We start from the raw sequence: 25926 nt of genomic DNA, 5'->3' as shown, positions 1-25926 counted from the left end.
AGTCAGTTCGATTACAGTATTTGCGTCCGTCATCCTTGTTTCTTACAGATAACATATATCAATGCAGAGGGGATCCAGCGTAAGAGCAAGAGGCACCTGTTGACCTGCTTGTTCCAGTATGTGAACATTAAAGGCGGCTAAGTAGACAGGTCTTCGGGATTTGAAGACAGACTTAGAAGTGTTTAGGGTTGTGACTGAAGTCTGACGTACAGAAGTTGCAACTAAGTGTGATGCAGGGCGAACAAAACGGTCTGTCTTAATGCTAGGACTTGCGAAGAAAGTATTCGTATTTGGGTATAGGATGGTGGAAGACGAAAACGTGAAAGTGTAAGAAGAGAGGCGTCAGCAGTACCATTTTTTTCGCTTACTCACCATGCTGTATGCAGCAAGTAAGGTGACCGGCTGATGGCACCATGCGACGGCCTATGTGGCATGAAAGTATTTTAAGTTGTGAATGTCATGGTTGAAAGACGCCTGGGATACTGCCAGGGCGCCCAAACCTAGATAGGAGGACGATTAGGGTATTCAACGAAAGCCTTTGGCTCAAAAGCCTAACCGCAAGGCAGCGGTGTTTGGCTGGAAATGCAAGTAGATTGTCATTTTTATGGAACACGTCACCACACATGTTCCACAACCTGGAGGGTCAGGAGACTGTGTTCGTCAGACCTCTGCTCACTGATCAACCAGGTATGAGGGACTCTGTGAATATCGCGCGGACAGCCCCTCAGTATAGCTCAATGGGTCGCCGAGCTATGCAAACCGCCACACTATGATAAGGTCCAATCGTTTTGTGACGGGCAGCTGGTTTCTGGCTTTTCATGGTGTCAATGATAATAGTCCTCCTTGGGTATGGGCAACTCAGCCCTCATGCTTGCTTCGGTAGACATGACAGCTAGCCATCCAAAAAGTGTTACTGCTGAACGACCACTGCTTGACTGGGAAGTCTTGAAACACGGATCACTCAATCGACATGACCGGCACAGTTAGTGGGTCCATAGTTCAAGTAGTCAGACAAACCGACTATATCGTTCGGGCTCACGTTCATCTGTTCAGACGTGGTAATTCAGATGCATCCAGCGTTGTTAGTGGAGTAGCGGTAACATGCTCGCTTCGTATGTCACACGTATGAAGTTCAAACCCAGGCACGGTCAGAGATTTGCACTGCTGGTGAGCTCAGATAAAAGCCAAACTCGGACCCCATTCGTGAAGTTAATTGGCAATTCACCTCAATCATCTGAACCGATACCTACGAGTTACAAGTTATGTCCGCCTTCGTTTCTACCCTTGACTTTGTATTAGAACAAGGTAAACAATGTTAAGATTTCAAGTAATCGCGTAAATATCAGCCTTTAGGGTTCTGCACTTCATGACTGATTATTATGCAGGTAATAGATATTTCGTTTCAGTTGTCGTTGTTAACAAGGTGGTATCGATCCGAAGGTTGTTCTCCTGCACTTATGCTACCATTCTAGATGTTCCAGTCGGAATATGGATTCAGATCCTACTTTGAGTCCGTTAAACCGTGAAGTGAAGTAGTACCGTCCATCAGTGACATTCTCCGAGTCTTTCATCGGTGAATTGTTCTACTGACATTGTGTTTCAAGAAAATCGTGGTTGTGTTTTTAATCCTGACCTGGTTTCAAACTTCCGAGCCGAATACGAATACTTTTGTTTATTGTCTGTTGTCTCTAAACTTTCGTTTAAAAGGGGGGGGGGGTTCGTAATTATAGAGACGTTCATCCTCCCGAGTGTGCAACCGAACTCTCAGTTTTCAGAGTTTAAGTTCCGCGGACTTTCTCCATCCTATAATAGACTGTCCTGCCGTAAGCACCTATTAATGCAAGCTCGCAACAAGATTATGCACATTTCGAAGCAGGAGTTTTGACTCATCCCAGCCTGTAGTTGTAGCGACCCAGTCACCCACATACGTGACTGTTCAACTCAATCGCTCACTGGATCGCGAGGCTTGTCTTCTCCTCACACTCACAAACACGTCGCATTAAGCTGACACATCGGACATCGATTGTCTGCACCGCCTAGTCAGCGCAGCAACCACTCATGTGCCGACGCGCCCACATACACGCACTGGGACCTACATAAAAGCAAACCGAACCCAGTCAAGACACACAGACTCGCGCGCGCGCAGGGAGCAGGACGTCAACCTCTCCACAAGTCCACGGACAACCATGGAGTACGTGTAGCAGCCAAACTGCGGAGAAAACACGTTACCTCCGTCCGGACTTCCACCAAGGGACTCTCGCATCCGATAAGTTCCCTTTTTGACTTGCTCCCATTTCACATTGTATTTATTTTTATACGTGTCGCAGAAATACTAAAAGTTTTTATTAGTGCACATTCACCTTCTGATTTGTATTATGGCTATCACCACTTGTGCACTAATATAGTCATACGGTAGCAAGAACAACTTTCTGCCAAGCAAGTTTCACCTGCAGATTTAGTGTCGGGCAGGAGCTAAGGTACAAGCAAAACGCACAATAATGGACGGCACTTTTGAAAGCTTTACAAGGCGATTATCGTCAGCCCCAGAAGGCTATCCACTTGAAAATGCCATTATACTCTAGACGCTTGAGAAGGATTCATGCAAACGTTATTTAGAAACGCCTGACCAAAATGTCAAGAAACTAGTGAATTAATTCATTGTTTGGATTCACCAAACAGTTTCACGTATTAGCAGCCATTGAAATGTTTCAATACACTATTGTATCCTCATAAGGGGATGCGATGACAAAACACCTAACTATTGTGTTTGATTTGGTTCTGTAGATTATTCGAAATTTTGTTGAGGCTTGTGATTCAATGCGAAAAATGAGGAATGACTGCAGAAAATTTAAAATAACCTCAGTCAAATGACAGAAACTTGGGAGTGTTGATATTTTCACAATACCATGTTTTTATTTCGCTCACACTTACTTGTCCACCTGGATATACCATCCACGCTCACGTATCAGTGGTGCGTAGAAAATTTTTCCCACGAAGCACTCCGTACAAATTTCACCGAAAAAGAGTTCACCATCCAGTGATTCGTTATTTGTATTGCTATGCGGAAACAGAAATAGGAAGTGAGGGGCGAAAAAGTGAAATATAACGACTCTGTGATATACTCAGAATGAAGTAAGCTTGAAATAATACCAACCTTGAGGGTTGCTGCTATTCCGAAAAACGAGTTCACAACGGGCAGGAGGAGTTAGGTGAACTAACACTGACGGCGCAGCACTGATCGTCCGCTTGAGATCCTCAAAAGGATGGTGAGTCAGCACATATTTATTTTCGGTTAACAAACACATTAAAAAAACTATGGCTACTATACTATACTACTGCCATACTTACCTTAAAAAGCTATTCTTGAGATTTAGTTTCATGATCAACGAAGCATAGAACCCATAGGCATGAAATTCTGTCGATCAATTCAGAATCGATGTAAATTGTGTGCACACCAGTTCACTCCATTTAGAGATAGCAAAATCGACCATTTAAAGAATATTCATACATACAATTCATGGAGTTTTATTCGAAGACTTCGTGGTCCTCGGTGAAAATGATTTTCAATAAATTATATGAAAATCGGAAAAACAAATCACGGATTTATATTTGGATGGTGAAGGAACTGATTCGTTATTTGCCAGATCTGAAGGTCGGCAGTCAGAACACGAAGGGAGCAGGGCATGGAATCAGAACACTTGCGATGTATGATTGGGGTGGTCCTTCATTCAAGGAAGTGTAGCCGATGAAGACCGCTAGGCACTGACTGAAGTCAGCTTCAGCATCTATCAATGAGTTTCCGTGACTGTCTTTCAGATGTTTATCTGCAAAACAGTGTACTTCCGTTATGTGAAACAATTTCAACTTGGTGGGAGTTTTGTCCAACCACAGGCAATGGAGAAGCAAATGAAGCCAAATGAGTAACACTTAGGCTGACAAACAACAAGGTCAACCAACGCTAGCATCGTTCTTGGGACTTCGATTAGACAGTCAGGTTGTCGTTCAAATAAATGGAGATGAGATCATTCCTCGAATCGGAAAGGCCAGAGCAGATTTTGCCAACCTCCGACACCTAAGGCGCCGATGTGACGTCAGTTTGCCTGTCAAGGGAGGAGTTTACACTGCGGTATTGATAGTCATACGGTAGCAAGAACAACTTTCTGCCAAGCAAGTTTCACCTGCAGATTTAGTGTCGGGCAGGAGCTAAGGTACAAGCAAAACGCACAATAATGGACGGCACTTTTGAAAGCTTTACAAGGCGATTATCGTCAGCCCCAGAAGGCTATCCACTTGAAAATGCCATTATACTCTAGACGCTTGAGAAGGATTCATGCAAACGTTATTTAGAAACGCCTGACCAAAATGTCAAGAAACTAGTGAATTAATTCATTGTTTGGATTCACCAAACAGTTTCACGTATTAGCAGCCATTGAAATGTTTCAATACACTATTGTATCCTCATAAGGGGATGCGATGACAAAACACCTAACTATTGTGTTTGATTTGGTTCTGTAGATTATTCGAAATTTTGTTGAGGCTTGTGATTCAATGCGAAAAATGAGGAATGACTGCAGAAAATTTAAAATAACCTCAGTCAAATGACAGAAACTTGGGAGTGTTGATATTTTCACAATACCATGTTTTTATTTCGCTCACACTTACTTGTCCACCTGGATATACCATCCACGCTCACGTATCAGTGGTGCGTAGAAAATTTTTCCCACGAAGCACTCCGTACAAATTTCACCGAAAAAGAGTTCACCATCCAGTGATTCGTTATTTGTATTGCTATGCGGAAACAGAAATAGGAAGTGAGGGGCGAAAAAGTGAAATATAACGACTCTGTGATATACTCAGAATGAAGTAAGCTTGAAATAATACCAACCTTGAGGGTTGCTGCTATTCCGAAAAACGAGTTCACAACGGGCAGGAGGAGTTAGGTGAACTAACACTGACGGCGCAGCACTGATCGTCCGCTTGAGATCCTCAAAAGGATGGTGAGTCAGCACATATTTATTTTCGGTTAACAAACACATTAAAAAACTATGGCTACTATACTATACTACTGCCATACTTACCTTAAAAAGCTATTCTTGAGATTTAGTTTCATGATCAACGAAGCATAGAACCCATAGGCATGAAATTCTGTCGATCAATTCAGAATCGATGTAAATTGTGTGCACACCAGTTCACTCCATTTAGAGATAGCAAAATCGACCATTTAAAGAATATTCATACATACAATTCATGGAGTTTTATTCGAAGACTTCGTGGTCCTCGGTGAAAATGATTTTCAATAAATTATATGAAAATCGGAAAAAACAAATCACGGATTTATATTTGGATGGTGAAGGAACTGATTCGTTATTTGCCAGATCTGAAGGTCGGCAGTCAGAACACGAAGGGAGCAGGGCATGGAATCAGAACACTTGCGATGTATGATTGGGGTGGTCCTTCATTCAAGGAAGTGTAGCCGATGAAGACCGCTAGGCACTGACTGAAGTCAGCTTCAGCATCTATCAATGAGTTTCCGTGACTGTCTTTCAGATGTTTATCTGCAAAACAGTGTACTTCCGTTATGTGAAACAATTTCAACTTGGTGGGAGTTTTGTCCAACCACAGGCAATGGAGAAGCAAATGAAGCCAAATGAGTAACACTTAGGCTGACAAACAACAAGGTTAACCAACACTAGCATCGTTCTTGGGACTTCGATTAGACAGTCAGGTTGTCGTTCAAATAAATGGAGATGAGATCATTCCTCGAATCGGAAAGGCCAGAGCAGATTTTGCCAACCTCCGACACCTAAGGCGCCGATGTGACGTCAGTTTGCCTGTCAAGGGAGGAGTTTACACTGCGGTATTGAGATCAGAGACGTGGCCCCTATGCGAGAGGACATACGGAAGATGTTGGTGTTTGACCTTCGGTGCCTTCGAAGCATTAGTCAGATTTGGTAGGAACATCGGATTAGTAATGCTGAGGTACGCCAGATGGTTTTAGGAAGAAGGAACTCTCCCGCGATAGATGAATTACCCACGTTTCATAGGTTGCACTGGTTGGAACATGTACTCCGCATGCCAGAAGATCGTTTGCCTCGAAGTGCTCTTTTCGTCCAGTCCTTTGCTGAGTGGAAGCAACCGAGAGGTGGACGATGTATGACCTGGCAACGAAGTACGAAAACACTAACCAGTAAAATTAGTCGGGTGGACAATTGCCACCTCCCCGGATGGGGACTCCGAGACACAAATCACCAATGGTTAATGACACTGGCGGAAATGGCCCAATCGTGTAGTCAGCCGGGCTTGTGCGTTAAAGCTATCGACGTCAATGAGTAGCTACCGAATTTCTGAGCAAACCGATCATGCCTTCGCCTGGAAGGTTTGGTAGTATATTTCATTTTCTCGTTTTCCGGTGGCCGAAACTGTAGCAGCTGGAACCAATGTGCTTATGGCGCACAGCTTATAGCTGATAATTTGAAGTGAATTGAAATGGGACAGAATTACTCGTGTGATTGGCTTGCATCCAATATGCTAATAAAGCAATACAGAAGTTAGGACACCATAGGAGAGAGCAGCATCAGTATTCACAGTGATGTTTTACTGCTGTGCAACTACAAGTTTCACCAATTACGTTTAATTCACAGGGTGGAAAGATGAAAAGAAAACTGGTGAGAGGAAACATGGTGCTGGCCTAACGCAAGCATTCTGGGGTGCCTATACCACTGAGTGCTCGATCAGACAATCTGGAAAGAAACTGAAAGCATGAACGCCACTCACATCGATTAGGCAGCATTTCTTTCAAAGTCTCCAGCCAAGCGCAAGAGGTATCATACTGACTCCTTACCGGAAGCCGAACCGCACCAAAACCCCCAAACTCTTAGAAATCTCTTTTACGTCCTTCTGGCACGTCACAAGGTTTCCAACTCGCGGTTTTCGCCATTCTAAAAGAGGCATGGTAGACGGTGTCTCTACATACGTAGCACATGCCCGAGCCACTGCAGTTGATGGCGCCGGGTGACTTCTGTTGCTATTGAAGCATCCATCGAACAATGAACTACGTTTCATAATTAACTCTTTGCCAATCCGTTGACAACATCCGACACTAACGACGCTTCTGAAACGGGTGGTCAAAACCCTGAAGACGCCCCACATTATCTGTCCGTAGAGGCCATGTCAGCAACCAAACAACAACACGGGTCCTACTGCCGCCTGGTACATTTGATCTTTGAGTCTAAGTAATATATCTCTTTGATGCCACAGGTGATTCGTCTGTACAAATGATGTTGTCCTTACACTTGACGGAGTGTGAAGACGTGGAAGATGTAGCTTCCAGATGGTCGAAATCCCGCTTGATGCTCACGGGTCAAGGTTTCGCGTGCCGCCACAAAACGATGAAGAATCAATGACACCAGAAGCCCTGTTACAGCAAGAGTTAAATTAAAACCTTTGTGATTGCTACATTCGATGCCAGTGGTCTTCCTGAAAATGGGAACTACTATCGACTTAATCCAGTTATCTGGAATGGTCTCCTTCTCTCAGATAGACCCAGAAAGGTTCGACAGGCACTGGCTGAGGAATTTGCCGCTATCTTTATACAGAGCAGACGGAAGGACATCATAAGCAGAAGCACGATGGCGCTTGTGTAGAGAATGGAGCGAACTGCATATTCACAGTCCATCTTTCTGTTGAAGACTGGCATTCCGGACTTTGAGGTATCAGGTAGCCAACTAAATTGTTGTTCGAAGCTTGACGTATTACGATATCCTTTGCGGCATTATAGATAGCCAGTCAATCATTTCGTCAGGAAGAGTCGAGGATGCTCGCAGTCATACAGAATCGGATGCGATACTATAAGCTGATTTATGCAGTCGACTAACAGTCAGCCTGAGAAGGTTATCTCTGGGGACAGGACTCTATGTTCCAACAATTGAAAACTTTGCTTATTATTTAACGCACGACGCTCACAGTGACAAGACTGAAAACACTTTGGCATCATTTATCGGCGCATGATGACGTAGCAACTTTCAGTCATCTAGCATTGTTCAAATCCCAAATGCTCTGCGTTACTGATACTAAGGGCCAAATAATTAATCGCACCACTTGTTCTTCACACAAAGACATGTTAGGTCGATCGCAACCGGACACGACAGATCATATTGGTTAAAATTTGCATGAATCGGTGGTCACCAATCTGGTAAACTGAGTGATTGCACAAATGTCTGCTTTCATTGCTAGAATTAACCGGAAGCACTAAGATCCAAACCAGATATCCGGTCCGGCTATGATATGAGATTTTTCCACGTCAAATCGCTAGCCATCGCTGCTCATCTTAATTGGCTTCTCATGCTGAATACCCGGACCAGTTACATCGTTTTTGTCGGGCCAATTCGGGAAATTTGTTTGTGATAATCACACTTACATTGCACAAATCCCATTGCTAAAGGGACAACTAAACTCTGCTTCGAATCTACAGACCTGCGTGTTGTTTGTTTCAGTGTAACTGGGTCGAAAAATTAAGACTCACTATTATCTGAACTCAAGAGGTTTTTCACATAGAGGCAATTCTCCAGTTTTTTGACGACATTATTTTTTGATGGCCGAATGCAAGTAGACATTGCAGTATAGATCTGAGATGGTTGGTCCAAGAAATTTCTCTTCCACTATCTAAAGGTTCGAATGGAAAATGATCTCTTGTACAGCAAGAGGCGGTCAAACAATGACTTGGTAACGTAGTGTGAATTACCAGCAAACTCAGCGGCGCTGGTCGTAGCCGTCTTCCTGGATGGGGACCACGAGACGGGCCATATAAATGGTTAGAGACATTGTCAGACATGGCCCAGTCGCGCCCTTAGTGGCGCTCATGCATCCAGGCTATTGCCTTCATTGTATAGTTCACTTCCCAGTCCCCCTCACTTGACAGCCCACTGACAGTGCTGGATTTATGCACCAATTTATCATATCCCGCCTGCAACGCGCAGCTATCCTACCATCTCCCTCCCCCAAATCATCGGTCAACGAAACTGTGGCGGCTACAACCATTGTACGACGAGTACGCGGTTATTACAGCTGACAATGTTGATGACAGCCTCTTCGTTTCTCTGCAATAACCGCGGGCCTCCTAGTTGTTTAGATCCTGTAACTTTTCATCCAAGTAATGGAACGGAGCATGAAATGTCAGACAGCAAGTATATGATTGCCCTTTTATAGCTGGGACATTAATTTGGACAAAAAGTAATTGTAGGTCGGCCCATTTTGACTATTCTACCCCCTTGCCTTTCTTAGGCCTCTAATATCAGTCTTTACCAGCCGCGGGAATAAGGTTAGGATCTTATTCAACTGAAAAATGGCAGACCGTCGCTTGAGTGCGATCCATGCCTGCAAACTTTATGGATTCTGGTTTTTTTCAGCTTGATTTTCCGTACCGGTGGTGCGCACATCAAATAAATGAGTGCCCATTTGTTGCACAAACAGTTGGTATTACGCCCCGTGTGACCCTGTTTGCACAGAACACAGGTGTGTGAATAAAGGGAGAAAAACCGAAACACAAAAGTAAGAGACAGGTTTGTCAACAAGATCATGTCTGACAGAAGACACGTGACTTTCAAATCGGTCAGAGATAGCAAAACAACCCAGAGACGCTATGTATAGACTGAACTCAACATTCATCCACAAGTAACAGTCAATCGGACACATGGTTCCTACTTTTTAAGGGTCACGGGAGCCGCCAACCAGCATTTGACCATTCGCTTTATTACTTCCACTCAGCTAACGTAGACTAGGCAATTGTTTAATTTTACCAAAATCTCTTGTAGAAACACTCACAGTCCTGGAGTACGAGGTTAGTCTGGTCGATGTGGGATCAGAGAAGTGCGTGGCGTTTGGTTAAAAGTGCTACACCAAATGACAGTCATCCTGAAAAATAATATGTAGTCAGTCGGTCAGGCACACGGATGAATCAAGACCCTGATAATGGTGAAAACGACATCCTAATGGGCGGATGAAAAAGTGACAGCTACGCATAGGTTTGTGCAATATAATTCCTTCCCTGAGGTATACATAGACGGGCCATCGGGTCACGACAGTTCTCTGCCGCTCAGTAAAATTTCCCAGACACCCTCGGGTGTCTTCTTGGTATAAAGATCATTGATGAGAGGCTTGTCATGTTTATTTGGCTGCAATCAATGTTCTGATGGATTTGGAATGATAATACTTGGTTGGCTTAATGCATGGCTGACAGACTTTTTATCGTCTAAATCTGCTAGAATAATGTCCGAAATCTTCAAGTCTCTGCGCAATAATAAACCAACGAAAAGCACATGTTTTCGCGTGAACGACCCGTGGAACTAAAGGAAACATGTTACACAATATAATCCTCCAAGTTAGGGTAGATGGCCTGCTCACCGATGGTTCTTTATTTTTGACGGATACGTTTAATTGAAAAAAAACTCGAGCACTTAATATTGTGCCTTCAAACGGGGCGACATTGGACGATGCTTCAGAAAAACTCATTGTTACGGCATATCCTTTGGTTGCTGTTGACTAATTTGTATAGACATTCGAACTAGAAAGAATTTAATGTGTATTCATTCATAGCTTCTTAGCTCAGCCAAAAGCACAAGCTACTCTCTGGGTCAGTGTAAGAAGTTCACTACAAAAGGTTAAGTTTTAACTCCAAAATTTTTCATCGTAGAGATGCCTCGCGAGCTTATGTAATACTATCTTTCAATGATGCTAGGAGGTCATGTACATTGAACTAAACGGACAGTCGTCAGATTCTCCGAAAATTTAGGGAGCCAACACACTTTCGTGTACCAGTTGGGAAATCCTTTTCAAAATGCCACACGCATTACTTGTAGGCTATGCTATATCATTGCTTCAACCATCTAGTTTATTCATGGCGTGGGGAGAGTCAGTGGGCTTATGAGCTTAGACATCTGACAACAGGTAGCAAAGGAAAGAGAGTGAAGCGGGTGTATCAATGCGAGATTCTTAGGGAGACCACAAGGCGTCGGGAGCTAGAGTACCGTTACATCATTTGTCAGTAATACGAGATTACGAATTAGTAAGTGGAGGCCCCTAAAAACACAGAGTTGGCGTATTTCACCCAACCCGGTCTCCATCTTCTTTATCGACAACCCATTGTGTACCAGTTTGGAATACCATGGAAATTTTACCGTGGAGAGCTGATTACCTGCAGAACAAGGTTTAAGGCAGGTTGGTTAAGAAACACTCAAAATCAAGGTGATTAGCATTCTGACCACGTGCGTATGTTCACTATTGGGTGAAGAGTGCATAGGTGGTGTATTACAGGAATTGATTCAGCGAATGGCCAGGGTCCGAAGAAACGGCAGTCGTAAAATCATCCCATTCACGATGCCAACAGCGCGAACTCCACTTGTCTAGATAAACAATAGTGGTGTCAGAAGTTTTTCAAACCAATTTTATGAAAGTTGAGCGTTCAGCTATTACTAAAAGGCTTCTTTATTTACCCGACACACCGAAATTGACACTCGGTACGCAGCGGAATTTGGCACTGGTTTTTTGCCTATTTTCGGTGCATTCATAGGCCTTCAGACCTCCGCTCACTATAAGGACAAGGACGGTTCTGCAGTACTGAAATGATCTGTTAAGAAAACAATCGTTTGAAATGATTCTGAACTTGGTTAGATCGGGCAATCGTCTGCAAAACGACGCCTTTTGAAGTATCCATAGTTAGCAAAGAATACACAAGTCGTCCGGCTGGGGCTATCAATGACCTGTTCAAAAGTTCAACTCGACTGTAGGCAGCACTGACGCAGATCAGAAGTGACCCGTACGGCGATACATGTTCCTGCAGATACAGAAGTACATCGTGCTGACAATTCCTGGTTTTCCGTAGAAATGGTCGTGTTGAGTAGTGGTAGGGCTGAAGTTTCCCGAATATTTTAGCCCCTTATGTGTTTTTTTGTATCTTGTCCATTGATTTAGTGGTAAATTTCACGAAACCGAAATAAGTTTGTTCTATTTACGCGAGGGGGTGAGTATTCATGGCTAGCTTATTTGGGCAGGACTAACGGGTTCATATGACCTTCTTTCTGTTGTTATCTCTGGCATGGTATCGCGTGCAGTGAGCCTCATTCTGCTCTGGGAATTTTACGACCGTCTAATACAAGCATCCGAGAAAGATACAAGACAGTTAGAATCTCATAAACAGGCGTTAAAACCTAATGCATTACTTATAAGGTTGCTGAAAATTATTCGACACGCCACGACCGGTTTCGCCCTTCTTGGGGCTCATCAGGTAGGCGCAATCCCCAAGTTTCCGTCAACTTTATTTTCTACTTAGAATCAAATTGCACGAAATCAGCGAAATGCACTCATTTGCAAACAGATTGGGTTTAGCGAGAGGCTCACCAGGAACCCAGCTGAGTTCCTCAAAAACATTACAAACGAGAGATTCAGCTGGGTTCCAGTTGAGTCTGTCGCAAAACCAAATTCGTTTGCAAATAAGTGTATAAGGCGTTGAACCTATTTGAATCCCATGCGATGGTTGACATGTCCCCAATATATTTACCTTCAAGATGAAGCCGTCTAAATTGCACTTTATGTGGAATTTCCATGCAAGCTGTGTTATAAGAAGGTACTGATAATGCCGAAGCGAAGGGAGCGAAAATGACAGTCAGAATCGATATAATAACGATACTAATAATAATCATTGTCAGCTGTAATAACCGCGTACTCGTCGTACAATGGTTGTAGCTGCCACAGTTTCGTTCAGCGATGATTCGGGGAGTCGGGGTACGTAGCTGCGCATTGCAGGCGGGAGCTGACAAATTAGTGCGTAAATACAGCACTGTAGGTGGACTGTTAATTGTGGTGGGATTGGGAAGAGAGCTATGCACTGAAGGCAATAGCTTGGATGCATGAGCGCCATTGAGAGCGCGAGTGGGCAGTGTCTGACAATCTCTAACCATTGATATGGTCCGTCTCGTGGTCCCCATCCAGGAAGACGGCAACGACCAGCACAGCTGAGTTTGCTGGTAATGGCTTTTACACTTCGTTGCCTCTGGCTCTCTTCCACCCTTCAAGTGGTGGGAATGCATTACGGACTGTTCACGCTAACTGTTTTTTAGCAAGAAACATACAGATAGTGAAGTGATAAGTGCAATTTCGGGTAAAGGTGGTCTTGTCCCCCTGAGTGCAAGTCTTAAGAGCCGCTTACGTTCTACATTAGGAGATAACCCAGTATGATAGTCAACCTCCTCTAGATAACCCAGAGGTACCCATTCGCACCCTTTCTACACGTTAATAGGAATAAGACTATAATTGGGGCTCGAAGGGTGGTATCAATGAGCCGACCGGAAGGCTGTTAAATCTAACCCGCTGTCCCCTGCTTTTGAGTTTCGACAACATAAGATATCATAACATTTAAAAAAAACTGGACCAAAGTCTTCTAATAAGGTTCCAACTAAACGCATAGCGGCTGATAGATGTTGGTTCAACGAAAGGCAGGCAAACAGGGAGGCTTAAATGTTACTTACCAATTGAATATGGTAGAGAATATCGTGCTATTGATCAAACCCGCAGCATGCATCTGATCCACGATGAAGGGCATCGTAGATGAATTGTCAAACTTCAGACCAAACACGCCGTCAAACTGATCTTCATAGGGGAAGTGGGTTGTAATCATGGTGGCTTCTCCAAAATAAACCTCGTGCAAATGTTTATCACCAAACTAATAGAGATTTACATTTGAATGGGAGAAAAATGCTCACGTGCACGGAATCAATACTCATTCGACCTGCGACGCCACCTTTAACATAGTTTTGAGAAAAATAGGATCCATTTGCAGTGTGAGTCAGTGAGGCAAACCGGTCATATTGGTTGTTAGCTTGAAAGCTATTGAAGGCGCTGTATTTTGATGGTACCCATAGTTTACTAGATCCAGTGTCAAAAATGACTCTAAACAGTTGTGGTGGTGTACCGATAGTGATGTTGCCGAATAGAAATAACTAGAAATTATAGAGATGACCCTCACTCGGAGAAATCTACATTTTCGTAGGATTCCAAGTGCTGAATAACCATCTTCCCGTGCGTTGTTGAATTACGAGAGGCCATAGAGCTCCTGAAATAAAGATCAGGGGAAACCATAACGAAAAAGATGACACTTACCAGATAGCTTGGCATATCACCAAAATGATTTCCCACCTGTAGCGAGACATTCGAGCATTTGATCAAGAATCACGGGAATGACAGCCACCCTTAGGGACCCTTCGAAAGAAGTGAACATTCACCAATTTTCAAGTGTTTGAGGGCCAATCGTAGTTTGCCATTTGTTTGAAGCGTGCGAGTGTACCGAAATACTAGTAGAGCACTATCATTCGGCTAGTCTATACAACCGCCAAATGAATTTTGATGAGGGACAAAGCACATAGTAGGCAGTTCATAGTCCCAATATATCGGTCTTCCATATGTAAATTGAAACTACTTTGCTCAAAGTTTGACCTCATCCCGCAAAATGAGTTACTCGCATTATGGCAGTCCTAAATACAAGCGCACGTGAGGAGTGGGTAAAATTGATTTACTATTGACAGACTTTCAAACAGACTACTCGGGATGCCTTGGAAATGCAGACAGGAATGTAGAGACTATGCTTACGCACTGGCTCCAACTGGACACTCGCATTGCAGAAACTTCTTTTCCAATGAGACATGGACCACCGTATACGGCTTTCCTGCAGCTATACTCATATTCATCCAAAAGCCATCACCTTGTGCGAGAACTGCTTTGTAGTCAGGAAGAGACCAGCCAACAATCCATTTAGCGCAGCCTACTGTCCGGTCACTTCTGAACTGTAGCAAAATTGCTCTAAATGTATTATGCCAACAAACACGTGAAAACAGAAGGGCAAATTCGCCGATCAGTGGCACCATTCCGGTTTGGCTGGTTCACCCCCTCCAAACTGTTGATTTCTGGGGACCCGTCCCAATCACTTTTGAACGAAACTGGTTCATTTTCATATATATATATATATATATATATATATATATATATATATATATATATATATATATATATATATATATATATATATATATATATATATATATATATATATATATATATATATATATATATATATATATATATATATATATATATATATATATATATATATATATATATATATATATATATATATATATATATAAACTTTCATCCGGAAACAGACATCTTGTGTTGGTTGTGCTTCGGAGATATAATAATCCCGCTGACTTCACTCTGTGAAACTTCGTTCTTTAGAGCTCAACCATGCCAGAAAGTCCGATGAGGAGCAGTCAGAGAGAAGAGCAGCGAGAAATCGTACTACAAAGCGGTCTGAGGGACATGTCTTAGTTTCTTTGACAACAATGTGATAACAATGAGGTGCTTCTACCAGGCGAGCAATTACTCCGTATATATGGAAGCAGCGATGCATCAACCCCCCCTCCTCAGAAAGGGAAGGCCAGGAAAGTTTGGCCCTCCGATTGCTCCATGACTGACGATGACCACCAATGAATTATCCAGTACGGCCGAAATACCTTTAAGAATCATTAGTCCGGTGCTGCTGAGAAGGCAACTAATGTGCGCAGCGGCATTAGGAGCAGCTCATGTGATCCAAGAAAAGAAAGCAGCCTGAGCCTTGGAGAATCACAGTCCGAACCCCGAACATCTAAAAGTCGAGGAAAGCTGGTTACCACCATTCAAGCACCTGAATAGTTGTCAGAGCAGACCAACACATTCACATTTTGGCCAAACCTGTAGTTGACAAGGGCCAGGTTTACTCATAATCCCCGGGAGGGAATCTGAGGATGGTTTTAGGATGAGGGGACCTGGTTGATTAAATGGCTGGCCTGCAGTGAGAGAGGAATCGATTGCGCCATTGGGAGGTTTCTGTTTCAATGGAAACCAGACGGGATTCCTTACCGCTGGAGCGGTGTAGTCTTTAATTTGATGATGATGGTGAACATTCTGTAAGATCTTGCAGCGGATGCTTTTAACTCATCTAACAGAATTCTGCGCACAGCTTGGTAATAGGTTGATCGCACACTGAAATCTGGCGCATCCACCTCTACTAACCATTCTACAAAAAGGCTTCGTGTTCGGCTTTATGGTAATAACCTGCTGACATAGTCACTGTCGTCCAACCAGCGTCAATTTCAAATCTTGTGGTCGGATGAATTGAGGATTGATCATCTATTTTCCGTATTAAGTTAATCAATGGCAGAGAACGTTTTAAAGGTTGTTAAAGATCAAACGCGCTGATTTAATTAGTATCCTGTTAGTAGTCATTACAATGTTTCACAAATGACTGCGCGTTGGATATGGTTTATCACTGAGAAATGAGGTATTATCTACGTAACAAAAGCCTCCAGACAGGATTTTCAAGCCCATCTCCCATCAAATTTTAGGTTTCCTGTCTAGAACGTTTCCGACTTTGTGAACGCTGAACACCAAACAAGCGCACAAGCATATGGAAAAAGTACAGTATCAGGAACATACCAATAACCCTGAAACAGATTGGTGAATTCCAACACCGGATCTTCACGATAAAGGTACTAGGTACACGAAAGAAAATTCGATCGCTTCCGATGAACGCCACGTGAGGTCGTATCTCAGCTGAAATTCACCCATTGAATCATGAGTTCAGGGGTGGGAGCACCGAAAAGCTGTCAGGTCAGTGCAGATTAGACAGACTGACATGTCGGGAGAAAGATGTCCACTCAGCACGTGCGTGCACAGTAATCTCGAACCGGACTAATGTTCTAAAGAGTAGTCTCGCAGAGACTACGTTAACCAATGGACCTTCAGGACCAATGAGTACGTTTATTGTCGATTGCGCCATCGACTCAGCCACCATATTTTCTGCATAGCTAAGCATAAATCCGACCGAGTAGCTAGTGAAATGAAGCTTGAAATTCCGTTTTAATTTGCTGCACGATGAACGGAATCACGATGCAATGCTAACTTGCCCACGCACAAACCATAAGTGGACGTAGTTCTCAAAGCCCCACGACCTGATTAGTAAGATAAGTCCACTAACGTCTTCCAATCTCTCTCTATCGTACAGTCTGCCCAACAAGAGAACATGCATCTATTACGTAACACGCTACTCACAAGGTTGCTGAAAAATTCGACAGTGGACAATCACAAATGAGCGACTCAGTTGTCGAACCCAAATTCGTGTGCGAGTGGAAGCATTTGTAGGAGTAGCAATCACATTCCATCGACAACTGGGGAGATGGTTCTGTGAGAAAATTTCCCAGCCATACTCAGTAAAGCAAGCTTCGTATTACTGACAGGAACCAGTGGATCCATATGTAGCAGAAGCAAACAAAGTGGGTGACACCAGTTAGCAGAGTCGTTACACGAGTGCCTATTAACCGGCGAAGCCGGTATTTTGTTAAGAGCCTACCGGTGTAACGGTGATAATACTGATCGGGAGGGAATTCGCGGATTTGTAACATTTGCTTTTATTTGACCGACGAATGATTGGAGGCAATAAATCTCCAGGAAGACTCGTTCGGGAGAAGATTTGATTTCAGTTTTTGTAACTACGATGCATATTAGAGTTTTGCTTCCTTGTTCAATGGTCTGTAACAGGTCAGTTGGCATTTCCGAATAGATAACTCCGCAGCGAAGGCCTTCTTCCTTTCCTTTGGTGCCGTCGCCAGGATAAGGATGAAGATCCCGTGGCCAAAACCCTCTGAGGATGGGGATGTTCGGCCCTTCCTGGAGGACTTTGAGGAGGTGGCGGAGGCTGCCGGGCTGGAGACCGACCGGGGTAAGTTGGCAGCGCTGAAGACCCTCCTCAAGTGCCGGGCAAAGGCGGCCCTGGATGCGGCCAGAAGAGGCCCTCGGAAGATGGACTGGGCGGCCGCGAAGGAAGTCCTTGAAGCGGAGTTCGACACGCCGACCGACCGTCAGGAGGCTATGAGGCGGTTCAAGACGGCCAGGATGGCACCCGGATCTGACCCGACCGTGTTCTTCGCCGGCCTGCAGCAATTGTTGGGTCGCGCTTTGCCGACGCTGGACGGAGTGTCGCGACACCAGTTGCTATCGGATCAGTTCGCGAAGGTGTGCAGCCCGCGCTTGGTGCCCGGTTGCGTTGGCACGAGCAACTGGCCAGTTGAGTGTGGAGGAGCTGGTGCGTCTGGCCGGGAGCGGCCCGAGGAACCACTGGCCAGGTTGCAGTCGCCGGAGAACAGGGATGGTTCATCAGTGAAGGAACTGCAGACCAGGGTGGACCAACTCACCGAACAGCTGGCGGCCGTGAAGATGGAATAGCGGAGGGACGCTCGATCCAGCCGGTGGTACATGTGTGGCAGGCCTGGCCACTGGAAGAATCAGTGTCCCCGTAACCGATCGCTTGTACACAATAAAACTTTAGAGAACTCCTCTTTTCCTGGGTGGGTCGCGATTGGCGCACTGACACAAGCTACCATACAAGCCATTGTCGAGGTAGACGGGAAAAAGGAGTTATGTTTGATGGATACCGGAGCAGGCGTATCGCTGAGGCAAAGAGGGAACCAAGCTGAACACAGACCCTGCGCGCTAGCCGTGAAACCTGTTGGCGGATATCGATTGAAGATTGACGGACTGTCAACGCACTCGATACACCTAGGCGACAAGTCCGTGCAGCACGCGTTCCTGATCAGCCCAGACGTAGAGCAGACAATATTGGGAGCTGATTTTCTCAAGGGCACAGATGCCGTGATTGACCTAAAGCAGGGAAGGCTGGTGACAAAGTATGGCGCAATCAAGCTTGAAGGTTATCCAGGCACTGTCGTGAGGGAGCTGTGTGTCCGAAAACTTCCGTCTTGTAATGTATCGTCAATACGGGCCGTGGTTGAGGAATATTCCGAACTGTTTACGGGCGATGAGGATCCGTTTGGCTTCTGCCCGTGGATTGAACACGAAATTCCTCTGTCATCAGAACGCTTTCGACCTTATGGCCCCCGTCCGTTGCCGCTCCATCTACGGGAGGAGGTCCATAGACAGATTCAGGAGATGTTGAAGAATGGTATAATCGAAGAAGCCAACAGTGCGTACAATTCCCCAGTTGTGCTTGTAAGGAAGACGAACGGAATATACAGATTTTGCGTGGATTTCCGGCGCTTGAATGAACTGACGGTAAATCGGGTTGTGGCTGTGCCTATGGTTGCAGAAATTTTCAATTTCCTCCAGCACTCCCGATACTTTACTGTGTTCGACTTGCGTTCTAGATATTGGCATGTACCTATCAAGGAGGAGGACCGGGAGAAAACGGCGTTTACGGTTGGTGACACCCAATATCAATTTAGACGAATGCCGTTTGGTTTGTCCGGGGCACCATTCACATTCCGGCGCTTGATGCTTCGTGTAACCAAGGGACTCCAGAATGTTGCCGTGTACGGAGACGATATCGTTGTGTACAGCAATTCGGAACCAGAGCACGTAGTTCACTTGAAGGCTGTGTTGGAGCGGATCCGGGAAGCTGGCCTGCGGATAAATGAAGCCAAGACACAGCTCGCTCGGAGTTCGGTGACACTGCTGGGGCATAAAGTGGGTGAGGGAGAAGTTAGCCCACTGCCCGAAAAATTAGCAAAGATCAAGGATTGTGCTGTTCCCAATTCAAAGCGGTCTCTACGGCAGTTTCTTGGACGAGCAGCATACTACAGCCGGTTCGTTAAGGATTTCAACAAGATCGCTGCGCCACTGTACGATTTGCTCGGTCAAAATCGGAAATTCGAATGGACCGGAGAAGCACATGAAGCTTTTGAGCGTGTCAAAGCGCGGATGTCGGATCAGCAACTGACCATCAAACTTCGCAGGGTCGGAGAGATGTTCATTTTTGCAACGGACGCCAGTGATCGCGGTATCGGCGCAGTCCTAAAGCAGAGGAATGGAGTTATCGAATATGCCAGTCGCGTCCTGACTAACGCTGAACAGAAGTACTCCACCATTGAGAAGGAATGTTTAGCGATCGTCTGGGCCCTGGATAAGTGGAGACCATATCTGCTTGGGCAAAGGTTTCATGTCGAAACCGATCACAAACCCCTGGAGTGGATCAGGACCACCAGAGATCCTCGCGGGAAGCTCGCACGCTGGGCACTCCGGTTGCAAGAGTACGACTTCACAATCCAGCACGTGCCCGGGAAGGAGAACCACTTGGCTGATTGGCTGTCAAGGCCAGAGGCTGAAGATGAGGTCCCCAAGATCATGATTGGAGCCAATGGCCTCGTCGTCGAACTGGATCCCGGAAAGTTGGTGCAACTCCAACGGCAGGATCCGGTGTTACAAAAGGTTGCAGCCGCCTTGTTGGATGGAAGGAACATTGAGAACGGAGAGGGAGACAAGGAATTAGAAGCGTTCCAGAGTCACTTTGATCGGCTGAGGCTGAATGAAGCTGGCATAATTTCCTGGAACGCCACTGATTCAGATGTTGTGCTGCCCGTGATACCTCGCGTCTTGAGACGGAATCTCATCGTTGAATGCCATGAGATGGCACATACAGGGTGCACCAAGACATACGACCTACTTCGGCAGAGGGCCTACTGGCCCGGGATGAGAAGTGAGGTGATGGATTATGTGGTGTCCTGTAAGCGTTGTCAACTAATGAAAGCGGATACGACAGGGGCAACCCATCCCATGGAACCCATTCCTGTCTCAGAAATCGGCGAGTTGTGGTCAGTTGACGTCATGGGCCCCTTTCCGGTGACAACCAGTGGGAACCAATACATCGTGATGATGACAGAACACCTGTCGCGATGGATTGAGGCGGCAGCCGTGCCGAATCAGCGGGCGACGACGATCAGCGGAGTGGTAATGCATCACATTGTGGCCAACCATGGGGTGCCAAAAATGATCCTAACCGATCAGGGGCCTTGCTTCGAGAGCGAAGAGTTTCGTAATTGCTTGCAGAAGCTGGGTATCAGACGGCTAAGGACGGCACCATACCACCCGCAAACAAATGGCCTGACCGAACGTAACAACCGAACGATCAAGGAGTGGCTTGCGGCCAAAGGAGGTGATTGGGAAATGAACTTGCCAATGGTGTTGTTAGCTCATCGTGCTTCCACGCAGTCAACCACAGGCAAGTCCCCGTTTATGTTAATGTACGGTCGACATCCGCGCCTTCCGGTTGATCAGGAAATTGGGCTGTGGCCGGCAACACGCTTGTCTCCGGAGGAGCTAGAGGAAGAAAGAAAGAAAGCTCGAGAAAATTTGACCGCCGTTCAGGAAAGGGCTAGGCAGAAAACGGCAAGTAGAAAGGTCCGAACGTTCCCCATAGGCACGAAGGTCAAGGGGAAGGAACACCAGAATCCTGGAAGGAGTGGACTGGGGTCGCGGAAGCTGGGCAGTCGATGGCAAGGGCCGTTTGTCGTCACCGACCGCCGGGGAACGTCTATACCATTCAAGATGGTCGGGGATCGAAAGTAGTGAATGGGACACAGCTTCGCAAGTGGCATGATACACCCGAAGAGCAGCCGAGTAGACCCGCTGCCGAAGCCGACCGGACGGAGGTAAATGGAAACCGATCGCATGCGAACGATCTTTAAGGGGTGGTGTGTAACGGTGATACTACTGATCGGGAGGCATGCGAGTAGTATGTGTTGTTCGTAGAATTTCGCTTTGCGTCGATTGAAAAATGGAACTCTGTTGCGGAATTCGCGGAGCCACTTTGTAACATTTGCTTTTATTTGACCGACGAATGATTGGAGGCAATAAATCTCCAGGAAGACTCGTTCGGGAGAAGATTTGTGTCCAGGTTTTGTAACTAAGATGCATATTAGAGTTTTGCTTCCTTGTTCAATGGTCTGTAACAGGGCAGTCGGCATTTCCGGATAGATAACTCCGCAGCGAAGGCCTTCTTCCTTTCACCGGTAGCACACCCTCTGCAACGCAGGAAACCTAGAAACCAACTCTCAACAACAACTTAAATTCATAAGGGGACGTTAGTTTCACTCAGATCAGTGCACTTCAACTGAAACGACTATCCCACGTGTATGAAACTGCGGCATACCCCTGGCTCTTATCGGAGTGAATTTTGGAGCCATGAAATTTTCAGAACTGCGATCAGTCACCCGATGATATGTCCTCCAGATCCGAAGACGCTTAACACTGCAAGGGGAGACACCACGCCAGGTCTACATACGACTGCTCCGGTTGATTGGAGGACTACACTAACACACCGTCAGTGACCGACCCAGATACGCACGCAGTACCATTCGCTGGATCAGTTCACCGTTGCAACAAAGTGAAAGAACGCACGGTAACTCAGCAATTTTCAAGTTTCCAATCATAGGTATCATTTTCATCGTGGAACGAGAATACGTTCACGTGACGAGTTACTGTTTAACTTCTCTCACTCAAGCCAACTAAGTTTAAAAGCACTAGCTATGGATGACGACGATGATGCGCATTCACAATGTTGCGACAGCGTAAGTTTAGGACAGATGTGATAGACGAAACAGTACATCTTATCCCGTCTTAATGAAAGCCGTTAAAACACTCGGATGCAACTCCGCACGGAAGAAAAAGCGATAGTTCGAATATGTCACAAAACACCCTGTCGGGGTTACCAAGAAATCCACTGAAAGGTGTTCCCCATGAGGGTTAAACGCTGTACCATAGCAGTCATTCGAAGCCTTTCTATCTGAACAATATTCTCTAGCACGTAGGACAATGTTTGAAATGTTCCTCGAACAGAAAAAGGGAAGGAATCTAGGTACCCCAAACCTTTTCGTGATTCTTCCATAAATGACAAAATTCTCTCCCGATGTGAGATAGCCCATTGTCCGCATGCTAAAATTCGTATTTTTCCCCAACATGTCACAAACGAAGAACGCGAAGACAACCTAGTCCGAGCTCGAACTACCTTTCCTGGATAGTGTCGACCAGTTAATCCTAGAGTGAAATGACAGAACAGTATTCATTGCCGGAAACTTCGCTTTACTATGCTCGTGCCGAGCACCATACGTTGGTCGTACGATAAGGCATATGTCGTACAGAATGCGAGAACGCAATCCCGTATCTCTGAGTGAGAGTGGGATTGCGCGATTGCATCATATTCGGCTGAAACCAGTCGTCATAGACAAGGAGCAAGCCTTCACCATCATATACCGACTGGTACGATCCAGACCAGCTTGGAAAGTAATCGGTGGATTCACTGACAAATAACGTTTCAGTTTTGGTGTAAAGTCCTCATCAGAACATACTTTGTTTTGCGTTAATCTTTAAATAAGAATTCGTCCTGTAAGTGAAGCTGCTGAATGCAGCATGCGCCCAAGGTAATCGAATCTGAGTTCACACTAGGAACTCATTTATCTTGTCTTCATGGCTGATGTCTATTCAAACAAAGCTATAGCTTACACAAATTTCCCAGTGTGATACGAATAACGGTCTTCCCTCATTACTCAGACAGTAGGTCCTGATAGTCAAGAGAACCCGGTCGACTGAGTCGGTATCACGAAGTAGTTTTACAGGCGAAATAAACCGATAACAAACAGATATAAAATGTGGCCGACAGGTCGAAACCGTGCATCACTGAGGAACGAGAGATGAAAAAGCCACAAAGAAAGATATATTTCGTCGGTGCAACGAAATAAATTAATGGAATTCAAATGGGAGGCGAAGGTTAAGTCAGGGAACAGGGTAGAAAAACTATACAGAACAGGATTAAAAACTGCATCAACAGCCATTTATAAGGCAGCACAACAACAGATGGCAACCTAGACCACACTGCTGAAAGGATTGGTCAATTCGTTCACCAACAGCGATAGAATATCACACTGGTCGGCATCCAAATATGATCGAAGTGCGCTGAGTCTTGATTCCAGTTCGACAACATCACCCGAACGATAAGCAAGCTGCGGAAATAGAAACGGAGGGGAAAGGGTGTGGTACAGTGGACTGAAAACAGGCGCATATTACAAATCCACAGTAGTACTTATTGCCTTGTACCTTACCAGTGCATATTGCAAGCGCCCTGACATTTTGTATTAGGAAGATACAGTGTTAGTTTTCAAGAGCATTCTGCCATCACGCGTACAGTGTTCTGTGTAAATACCCCCTTTATGAACTCGGGGTGAAGTGCTTCATTTGGCGTCCGTTGACCCTTTGACACTAGAGTGTAGAGTGATCTATCGCCAATCGTGCATGTGGCCAGTTGTAAAATTACGGGAATCACGCATCAGAGGCATTGTGAATCTCATGGGATCTACCTTGGTAACATAAAGGGAGAACCATCAGAGTCTTCTTTGTATTCCAGTCACAGTCTTTTGAACAGTCATCCGGATGCCCTGGCACAATGATTCCGGTTAGGCCACAACAAGGTGGGGAGGCACCAGACTGAAGTTTGTCCTATCAGAACCCACCATGAGAGAACACGTTTAGCCGGATTTTAATCCTGAGCTATCAAAATGGGATGGTGAACTTGTGGGCATTATCAAGGATACGAGGAACTATAACAGGCAGCAAAAACTTCCGAAAAAGGATACAACACTCAAAAGCACCACTGTAGAAAGGTTCCGTAGAGTTTGGCCTTGAATGGATTCTTTCTGAGGAACTATTCTCTAAAATCCAACCTAAACCCCTAAAGAGAAATGGAGGTAGACCGTCTTATGCTTCGCTTTCAAGAACACATTCAGTGACTTCGGTCACAAACAATTTTTCCCTTGGTGGGTCAGGTGCCTTGCATAAGGACTTTCGTCACACATCTGTTACACAAGCTTTGGTAAATTGCCATTCACAATGTTAAATTATTACCGCTGAAAGAGCATACACGACAGATGCAAACAATGAACGTTCGAGTCAAGATTGAGGCTGATAATCCGGACTAAACTAGGTCGCGAGTCTCCACAGACTCTGAAGCGCACTCAATCCACTCTAAGGACTATTTCCAACTTCTTGTGGCTTTTAAGACGATTACTTGTCTATCGAATTATCTTCTCCACCGAGCTATACTTTATGCAGATCTTCATGTGTAAGTGGAAATGGAGATTGAGTAAGCAGTTCTCATACGACCAACACTATAGATTCACACACCCTTATTCTACGGGGGCGAGATGGTCCAAGTGGTTAGAGCGCGAATTTACTGACCGGAAGATCCGTGGTTCGAACTCGACCTCTACCTCTTGATTTCCTCTGTCTAGGCTTGGCAGTACGCCAGTCCTCGTGCCTTCTTCATGTGGCATGGGAGCTAGGCACCGAAAGGGTGCTACAGCTGAACGATTCTACGGGTACTCCTTTCATTTGCTCAGAGAAACAGGGATAGGCCCGCTTGATTCCAGGCGAACTGGATGGAGCTTGAACTTGTCCAGGTCCTATTGAAGGTAATGGGAGGAAGTGGAGTACCTGCGCTACAACCGTGCAAACAGCCCAGTAAACACAGTGCCACCGGTGGCTATCGGCGGCTAGAGGTGGCTAAATTTTGCAACGTTATTACCACTGACAGGCATCACGCATACAATCCTGATATGGTAATTTTTGCATATATGCTTTCTAAAATTATGGAAAACAGGGCGAATAAGTTATTGGACCCCTGGGTAAAAAGTGATTTTCAACACCGTTTTGTTTTAATGCACGGTCGATCAAATATGTCGTTTATTGCGCTAAGTCCGGTTCTCGTTAGCTGAGTCATTCTCCGCTTGTGCGCTGCTACATTTCGTCCAATTTTCGGACGGTCGACAAACTTCAAACGGTCGTGTAAACCAAATGCCTCTCAGTCAAGTAACGGTTTCTGATTACTTAAATTATTCTCAGAATTATCGAAGCAATGCAGCTGAGAAACAAAGGCGCTATCGTTTCAGAAAGCGCGAACTTTCTTCTCGAATCTGTTTACTGTGTGGACGCGGCAATATGTGGGATCACCGAAACGGGTGTAATAATTTGGGAAATGCAGGAAGTATAAGCTCTCCTCCAACGCAG

The 25926-nt window shown here is 45.2% G+C and overlaps 1 protein-coding gene across 1 annotated transcript in view; it reads right to left on the bottom strand.

Moving 5' to 3' along the window:
• Positions 1-23568: 23568 nt before the first annotated feature.
• Positions 23569-25926, bottom strand: part of T265_14100 (hypothetical protein) — a gene marked incomplete at both ends in the record, with an annotated part of 3989 nt that continues 1631 nt past the window's right edge. Inside the window, one exon of the mRNA XM_009172022.1 lies at positions 23569-23867. Coding sequence (XP_009170286.1) covers positions 23730-23867 — 138 coding nt within the window. The remainder of the gene's footprint in view (positions 23868-25926) is intronic.

Source organism: Opisthorchis viverrini (genome assembly GCF_000715545.1).
Source record: "Opisthorchis viverrini unplaced genomic scaffold opera_v5_141, whole genome shotgun sequence".
Lineage (NCBI taxonomy): Eukaryota > Metazoa > Platyhelminthes > Trematoda > Opisthorchiida > Opisthorchiidae > Opisthorchis > Opisthorchis viverrini.
The sequence above is the reverse complement of the archived record's forward strand: the minus strand, read 5'-3'. Positions and strand labels throughout refer to the sequence as shown.